The 7,867-nt window shown below is 51.2% G+C and overlaps 1 protein-coding gene across 1 annotated transcript in view; it reads left to right on the top strand.

The window, feature by feature from the left end:
• RHOBTB3 (Rho related BTB domain containing 3) overlaps positions 1 to 7,651 on the top strand; it is a 75,030-nt gene extending 67,379 nt beyond the window's left edge. Inside the window, exons 11-12 of the mRNA XM_019516868.1 lie at positions 5,280 to 5,376; positions 7,068 to 7,651. Of these exons, the coding sequence (XP_019372413.1) occupies positions 5,280 to 5,376; positions 7,068 to 7,183 (213 nt within the window). The 3' untranslated portion in view covers positions 7,184 to 7,651. The remainder of the gene's footprint in view (positions 1 to 5,279; positions 5,377 to 7,067) is intronic.
• The last annotated feature ends 216 nt before the right edge of the window (positions 7,652 to 7,867 follow it).

Here is a 7,867-nt window from a genome sequence, read left to right as displayed (position 1 = left end):
TCCCTCAAGGCAAACATCTTAGTGTCTTCTGCAAATTTGAACAGGGTGCTATTCACCCTGTGACCGCTGGGCTTCGAATAGTCATTCTCGTGTGACCTTTCGCTCTGGTGGTAAATGTTAGGTGTCTTACAGACTCATGCTGTTGACCGAGCAGGTGTCTCACCCTCAAGTCGCCTCTCCCATTCTTTCCTGCCACGACTTGTCGTTCCTCTGTAGACAGGATTGCTCATTGGGTGCGCTCGGTGGCCCGTGGTACGCCTGGCGGTCATTCACGGGGCTCCACCACCCTTACATTCCAGCCTCACACCCCCTGAGGTGAGTTGTCCCTCCATCGGCCTCGTCCCCTCTGGTGGGATCGCGCCTCATGGCTTGACATCTGGATGCTCGTCGCCTGTGGCCAAGTTCGCCGGTATGGGCCCACCCCCTCGGCTTCCCTTACCTCCGCCCCTTCTTTTGGGAAAACACAAAAAACCTTCCAAGGCTCCTCCTTGGCCCCGTTCCTTGGGGATACCCCCAAACTTTCTACTTTCCCCCTTCACACGACGCAACCAAATGACATGTTAACAAAACACAAAAATGATGAGCCACCTCCTGACATGGCTACGCCCTGCCCCCTTACTATCCTTCCCTTGCTGTAGCTTGGGGAATGCTTTACTCCTCACCTGTCGCCTTCAGGATTCATTCCCGTTCTCCCGTCAGCCCAGCTGGGACCGGCAGCAGTACCCGCCTCGATTTGTAACCCCCTCGGGGCTCTCCTAGGGTTTTCTTTCTCTGGCGTGGCTTCCTCGTCCCAATATTCCCACCTGGGGTCTGCCTGGGCTCCGGGTGCAGCTCTGGCTCCGTCTCTGAGTCCGGAGTACCTGTTGCTTCCTCACTGTCCCGTGCGTGCTCCTGACGGGGCGCTCTGCCCCGCACTGCCGATGGTCTGCCCCTGGCTCATCGGGCTCTGCGGGTCCCATGGGGAGGATCTTCTCCTCTCCCTGAGGTGGCTGCAGCTCCCCTCTCTTGCTGCTGTCCTCCCTCCTCTCCGTGGTATCGGCTGCCATTTTTATTTCTGCTGGCTGGCATTTGAGGCTGACATCACTGGCCGGCCTTAATTGAATAAAGAGGCGACTGACGAGCCGTGCGGGCTCTTCATTCTGTCCCTGCTGTGCTGCGTCTCCTGCTGCCGGTAAGTAACCCTTGTTACTACTTTCCCTGGGAGACACCCCCTTGTCCAAGTTGCTGATGAAGATGTTGAACAGTGTGGGCCCAAGGACCGAGCCCTGCAGAATCCCACTGCCCACATCCCTCCAGGTCAAAAAAGACCCGTCCACCACCACTCTGTGGGTGTGGCCCTCCAGCCAATTGGTGACCCATCTGACTGTGTAGGGATCGACACCATAGTCGCCTAATTTTTTAATGAGAATGGGGTCAGAGACAGTGTCAAAGGCTCTTCTAAAGTCCAGAAAGACTACGTCCACTGTGGTGCCTGCATCCAAGGATTTGGTGACCTGATCATAGAAGACCACCAGGTTGGTCTGACAGGACCTGCCTCTGAACCCATGTTGCTCGCCCCTAAGCATACACTCCCCTGCTGGTCCCTTGCAGGTGTGCTCCTGGATAATTTTCTCAAAGAGCTTCCCCAGGACCGAGGTAAGATTAAGAGGCCTATAGTTTCCTAGGTCTTCCCTCCTCCCTTTTTTGAAAATGGGGACCACATTGGCCCTCTTCCACTCTTCTGTCATCTCACCAGAGTGCCGTGAGTGCTTGTAAAGCTGTGCCAGGGGACCTGCAATAACCTCTGCTAATTCTCTCAGCGCTCTGGGGTGGAGATCGTCAGGACCTGCTGATTTGGATGTGTCCAGTCCCACCAGGAGGTCCCTGACTAGGTCCACTCCACCCCTGGGCCTGGCTGTGCCTCCCCTGGGACCGTCGGGGATCATGATGTGGGGGGATGACTTGATCCCTGCTCAGAAAAATGGAGGCAAAGAATTTGTTAAATAAGTTAGCTTTGACATCTGGTGCAACCACCAGATTTCCTAGTGTGTTCTGCAGAGGCCCTACGTTACCCAGAACCTTCTTTTTACCCCCTGTGTATTTAAAAAAGGACTTATTATCCTTGATCCGGGTTGCTAGTCCCAGTTCCGTCTTCACCTTAACCTTCCTAACAGCGTCCCTACAAACCCGAGCAATGGCTGTATAGTCCTCCCTGGTGATGGCCCCTCCCTTCCATTGGGTGTATGCCTCCTTTTTAGCCTTGAGACTTTCCTGGATGCTTTTTGTTAGCCAGGGGGGCTTTTGAGCACTCTTGCTCCCTTTGACCCTTGTTGGGATTGCCACCCTTTGAGCTTGGAGGATCATCTCCTTAAGGAACGATCACTGTTCTTGGACTCCCAACTCCCCTCCCATCCGGGACCTCAATCTCTCCACGACTAATCTCCTTACCTCATTGAAATTCGCCCTCCTGAAGTCCAGGGTTACTGTCTTGCTGCAGGCCTTTGCCACCCTGCGCTGGATGGTGAATTCCAGTAGGCGATGATCACCATCGCCCAGGTGATCAAGCACCTGGAGTCCCCTCACCAGGTCGTTGCCTGTGGCCTGGACCAGGTCTAACAAGGCATTTCCCCTGGTGGGACTGCACCTCCTGGGTTAGATGGATTTCCTGTAAAATGGCTAGGAACCTACATGAGCTGTCAGACCTGGCTGATTTGCTCTTCCCGGGAGATGTCCGGATAGTTTAGGTCCCCCATGATGACCACATCCTTTGACCTAACTGCCTCTGCGAGCTGACCTGAGAATTCCCGGTCAAGTTCTTCCCCTTGGTTGGGTGGTCTGTAGTAGACCCCCACCATTAAGTCCCTTTCCCCCAACCCCCTTTTAATGTGACCCAGAGCACTTCAGTCTGCCCCTCCTCTGACCCAGTGCTGCTTGTTGAGGATGTGAATTGCTTTTTGACATGGAGCGCCACGCCTCCACCTTCCCTCCCTATTCTATTCCTCCTGTACAGCCTATAGCCCTTTGATGTTCACTGCCCAGTCTTGTGTTGGATCCCACCACATTTCGGTGAGCCACACTGTCTGGGTTTACATTAGCTATCAGGAGGGCAAGTTCCTCCTGCTTGTTCCCCATACTACAAGCATTGGTGTATAGGCATTTAAGGCCTCCTGAAGGTGAATGCGCCGCCTCCCTAACCCCAGGACTCTTTGGGCCCCTGTCACTTACCTGGGTATATTGTGTGCTCATCATCAGTCTATGCCTCTCTTTCCTGCTTTTCGTTTGATTACCAGTCTTAAAAACAGGTTATCATGTTTTGAGAGAAAAGTCGTGCATGTATTTGATCCAGGATCAGTTTACTTGTGAATAAACTACTTGCAAGTAAATGCTCCCAGTTAGGCATTTACACATGCAGGGAAGTGGAAGCAGATTTGCTACTAATGGCAGCAAACTGCTCCTGCTTCCTGGGGCCCTGGAATAGGCCCCTGCCACCACCAGGGGCAGCTCTAGGCTCCTGGTGGGTGCTTGCTCAGTGGCTGGTAGGGAGCACTGGGCCAAGAGATGGCTGTCCCCTGGCCCAGGCTGGGACATTACAGCCTGCCCCCAGGGTCTGCCTGCGACCAGGGCAGGGACTTTTGGCCCTGGCTCCCTGATCAGGTGCAGGGCACTTAAAGCTTCAAGGAAGGGGCAGGTCCCAGCCCCCCACCCTCATGTGCTGGTGGGGCAGCTAGCTTGGTGCTAGCTGCACCACCAACAGATAGGGGCAAGGAGCTGGGACTTACCCTGTCCCTGCAGCTCTTTCCAAGCCCTATGCCTTGATCACCTAATCAGGGCATGGGGCTAGGACCTGTCCTTCACCAGGACAGTCTCTAGCCCCTGCCATAGGTGGAGGGAGAAAATGATTTGGGGTGGGGGGTGAGTGCGCATGTGTGCCACCCCCAGCAGGTAAGTCTGTGGAGGAAGGGGTGGGGGGGAGGGGAAAGGGTCAGGGCAGGGGGAAGATTGAGGCCCCAGTGGTGAAGGAGTGGAGTGGGGCCCCAGCCAGGCCAGGTGGCAGAACAACCAGAGCCCAGGCGGCTTGTTGAGTGGCGCAGGGGCTCCCGCAGCTGCACACACCCATCTGCACATGGGGCAGAGGCAGCCACCACTATACCCTGCTGCCCTGAGAGCTGCATGACGCCATGTGCATCCCACTGTGGAGTGGGCAGGGGGCACACACAGCGCAGCAGCAGCAGGCATGAGGTGCTGCTCTGCTCCCAGGGCAGCTGCAGCAGGGAGCAAAGCACAGTGCGCAGCAGCAGCCGCTGCCTCTGCCCTGCACACAGCCGTGGGTCCCCACTGGAGCACACAGAGTGGCGGGTGCCCCCCTCTGCACCACTGGATGAGTTGCCCGGTCTCTGACCATCCCACCACCCAGCTCAGCTGGAGAGCCAGTAATCCCTATGCTGGGCTGTGACCCTGGATGTGCATGTGCCCTTCACCACCCCTTCTGCAGCTGTCCAGAGCCTGAGGCCAGGCTGCCTTGCAGCCCTACCTGCTGTCCTGCATTTGGGGGGCTGATCCCCCTTAGCCCCGGTCTTCTGCTACTTATGGCCCCCACCCTGCACATGGGACGGAGGCTGGGAAACCTGTTCCCCACTCAGTTCTGCGAGGGCAGAGCTGGGTGGGGAACAGGCTGTGGAGCTTGTTTCCCTAGTCAGCTCCGTGAGCAGGGAAACAAGCTCCCCAGCCTGTTCCTGACCCAGCTCTGTCCTCACAGAGTTGGGCAGGAAACAGGCTCCCCAGCCACCACCAGGAGGCAGTTCCCAGCGCTGGGCTCAGGCTGAGAGATGAGGGTCTCCCAGCCCCTGCTTCCTGATCACGATCTCAGAGAAGGGGGCTTGGAGCTCCCTGCTGCCGGGGCAGAGGGACAAAGTCTCCACCTGGGCTCTGGTGGCAGAGCCCACCCTAGCAGCAGGCAGCTCCTGGGGGCAGGGAGTAATCTACCCCATGGTGGATGGCTGACTGGGAGCAGATCTGCTCCTGGTTAGTCATCTACAGGAGTGCTACTGCACCATTACAAATTGAAAGTAAATTTGCTACTTGCATTTGCAGGTAAGCAAATTTACTTGCAATTAGTGAGGTTTACTGCATAGTAAGCGTGTGCACGTGTAGACACACGTGCTTACTTTGCAGTAAATTATGCTACTGTGCAGTTAACATCTCATGTAGATGCACCCACAGAGTATGCAATGGTACTAATATTTTTATATATTATAGTCATGAACAGTGTTGCAGTGTTCTGTTTCTTTTTTTGCTTGTAGTTTCACAACTCTGACTGCCTTTCAACTTGGCTACTTCATTTCATTGCCACTAACTACCTCATCTTCAGTCAAAAGCCTGAATTCCAAGATCTTTCAGGTAATTTGTCAATTGCTACCTTAAAAAAAAAATCTTCTATTATTTTAGGACTGAAGATAAAATGCTAAGTAGTGTTACTTTTGAGTGCCTAGCAGGGTAAATAAGACTTTTGGGGAATAAATGGTTGAGTCTCATTTTATACATTGCTAATCAAAATAACAGGATACTTCCAAGGGCTAATAGTAGCCAAATACACGTTTCCCTTGAGTTATGTGGTAGATGCATTCTCACAAAACTGTGCATAAATTGAAGGTGCATAAAGGGACCCCAGTTTATAATGTAACAAACAGGAATACGTTCTAACAGCAGTGAGAGAGGGAGTGAAGCTGGGGCTAGGGAAGGGGCTGCAAGCAGGTGGCATTGACCACTCCCGGGGCTGCAGTAGGGGCGGCACTGGGCTCTTCCTGGTGCTCGGGCCAGGCGGCAACCTGCTTTCGTCCTCCTGCAGGCTGGGGCCACTGGTGGCACCGGGCTCTTCCCAGCGCTTAGGGCAGGCTGCGGTGATGGATGGGGGGGGCTGCTGCCACCCCAAAATTCACTGTAGCTCCCCTCACCCCCCAACCTGCCCTCCCAGCACTGCCACTGAGCGCCTGGAAGAGCCTGGTGCTACTGCTGGCCCCAGCCTGCAGGAGGATGAGAGCAGGTTGCTGCCTGCCCCAAGCACCATGAAGAGCCCAGTGCTGCCTCTCCTGCAGTAGCCAACACCACCTGCTTGCAGCCCCTGGGCTGCACCACACCCCTTCCGTTCCCCTACAGATTTACCTCGCCGTGCCCCATGCCTCTGCTTCTCCCCACTCACCCCAGCCCCTGCTGCAGTGGCCCTGGGAGCAGCCGACATCACCTGCCTGCACCACAGCATGTCGCAGCCTAGGGGCTAGGGTGAGTGGGGACAAATGGAGCCCCAGAGCTGATCACATAAGAGTGAATTTACCTCGCATATAATGAATTTGGGGTATAAAAAGGGTCATCACATAAGAGCCAATTTGCATATCTAGAACCCGTATAAATCAAAGGAAACCTGTAAGTTATTTGGGAAAATGGAAGTAGAAAGGGATAAAGAGAAATTAGTTGTGCCTTAAAAAAAAAAAAAAAAAAAAAAAAAGACTGATTTAAGCAGAAATCATCTGCTAAAGCCAGATCTCTTGAGATGCATCTGTCCATTTTGCCTTAAGAGTAACATAGAAGCAAACTGCTTGGTGTTCAGTATTAATGGGGGTTGCAGGATTGCAGAACCCCCTCAGGACATTGCTGTTTGTACTGTTGTTCCTATCTGTAGAAAACTGACTTGAGTTACCACTGCAGCAATTTGATCTGAAAAGGCTAGAAGATTGAGATAAAGCAGCATATATCGACACATAGCTCTTCCCCTGTTTATACTCTTAAAAATTAACTTTGGTAAACCTAGCACGATTAATTGCTAAATTAAATCAAATGGGTTTTTTTAATATTAAATGTATGTTGCAATAAAACCTAGGCACAATGGACAGTTTCAGCCTTAAATTTTCATTTACTTTTTATTATGTGCTTATGTATCCCAAACTTTTAAACCAGTTTTCATTATATCTTTCAGTTGTTTTGTTTTGTGTGTGTGTGTGTGTGTGTGTGTGCGCGCGCACGTGCACCTGCCTGTGCATACTCACACAAAACCACATATGTAATGCTTTCCATTAAATTTTGTCTTTTCTGTTTAGTGGAAGAGCGCAATTTTATTGAGATGCACAGATGGCCTTCCAATATGTACCTGAAACAACTTGCAGATTACAGGAATTTCATCCACTCCCAGAAATGTCACTGCACAGTTATGTAATCAAAAGACTGACTATTCAGTAAGGATTGATGGACTTAAAAATCTCAGATTAGAGTCTTAATACTTTCCAAATTATTTCTAATAAGAAAGGAAAAATGCTCAAGGGCCAGAAAGCACTGTACAGTACACTAGTGCATTTGCTAGTACTCTTTGCAATTAAATGCTGTAACATTTTAAAGGGATGAAATATATCAGAGGACAGCAAAAGGATTTAACCCAGTATGGGACTTGTACAGCTCTAACTTGTTTCTCCTTTCAAGGGAACTTTTGCTGTAGTGGTGGTGTTTTCTGCTTCTAGGTTGTTTATCTTGTGTTCAACCCCTGGCTGGGATTTCAAAGGAATGTTAGGGAGCTGTGTATTGACCTCCTTAGACTTTTTGAATATTCCACCTCAGAAAGCATAGGTTACCAGTTTGAGTAGCATATACTATATATATGTTTGCTAGATTAAACGTATTCGTAAAAGCATTGGGCTACACCATGATTTACACATTTCATCCCTTTAATTTTTGTTTTTACCTCTATACATGGTTTGGAACCTGAAATGCTTTTCTGTTTCTCTGTATTTCAGCAAAATACATATTATTATGTATTCAGCAAAATACATTATTATTATTATTATTATTATTATTATTATTATAATATTTGAACAGCGTGCTTTTCACCCCCTCGTCCAAATCACTG

The sequence above is a fragment of the Gavialis gangeticus genome, unplaced genomic scaffold (assembly GCF_001723915.1).
Source record: "Gavialis gangeticus isolate Ggan-Ray unplaced genomic scaffold, GavGan_comp1, whole genome shotgun sequence".
NCBI lineage: Eukaryota > Metazoa > Chordata > Crocodylia > Gavialidae > Gavialis > Gavialis gangeticus.
The sequence above is the reverse complement of the archived record's forward strand: the minus strand, read 5'-3'. Positions and strand labels throughout refer to the sequence as shown.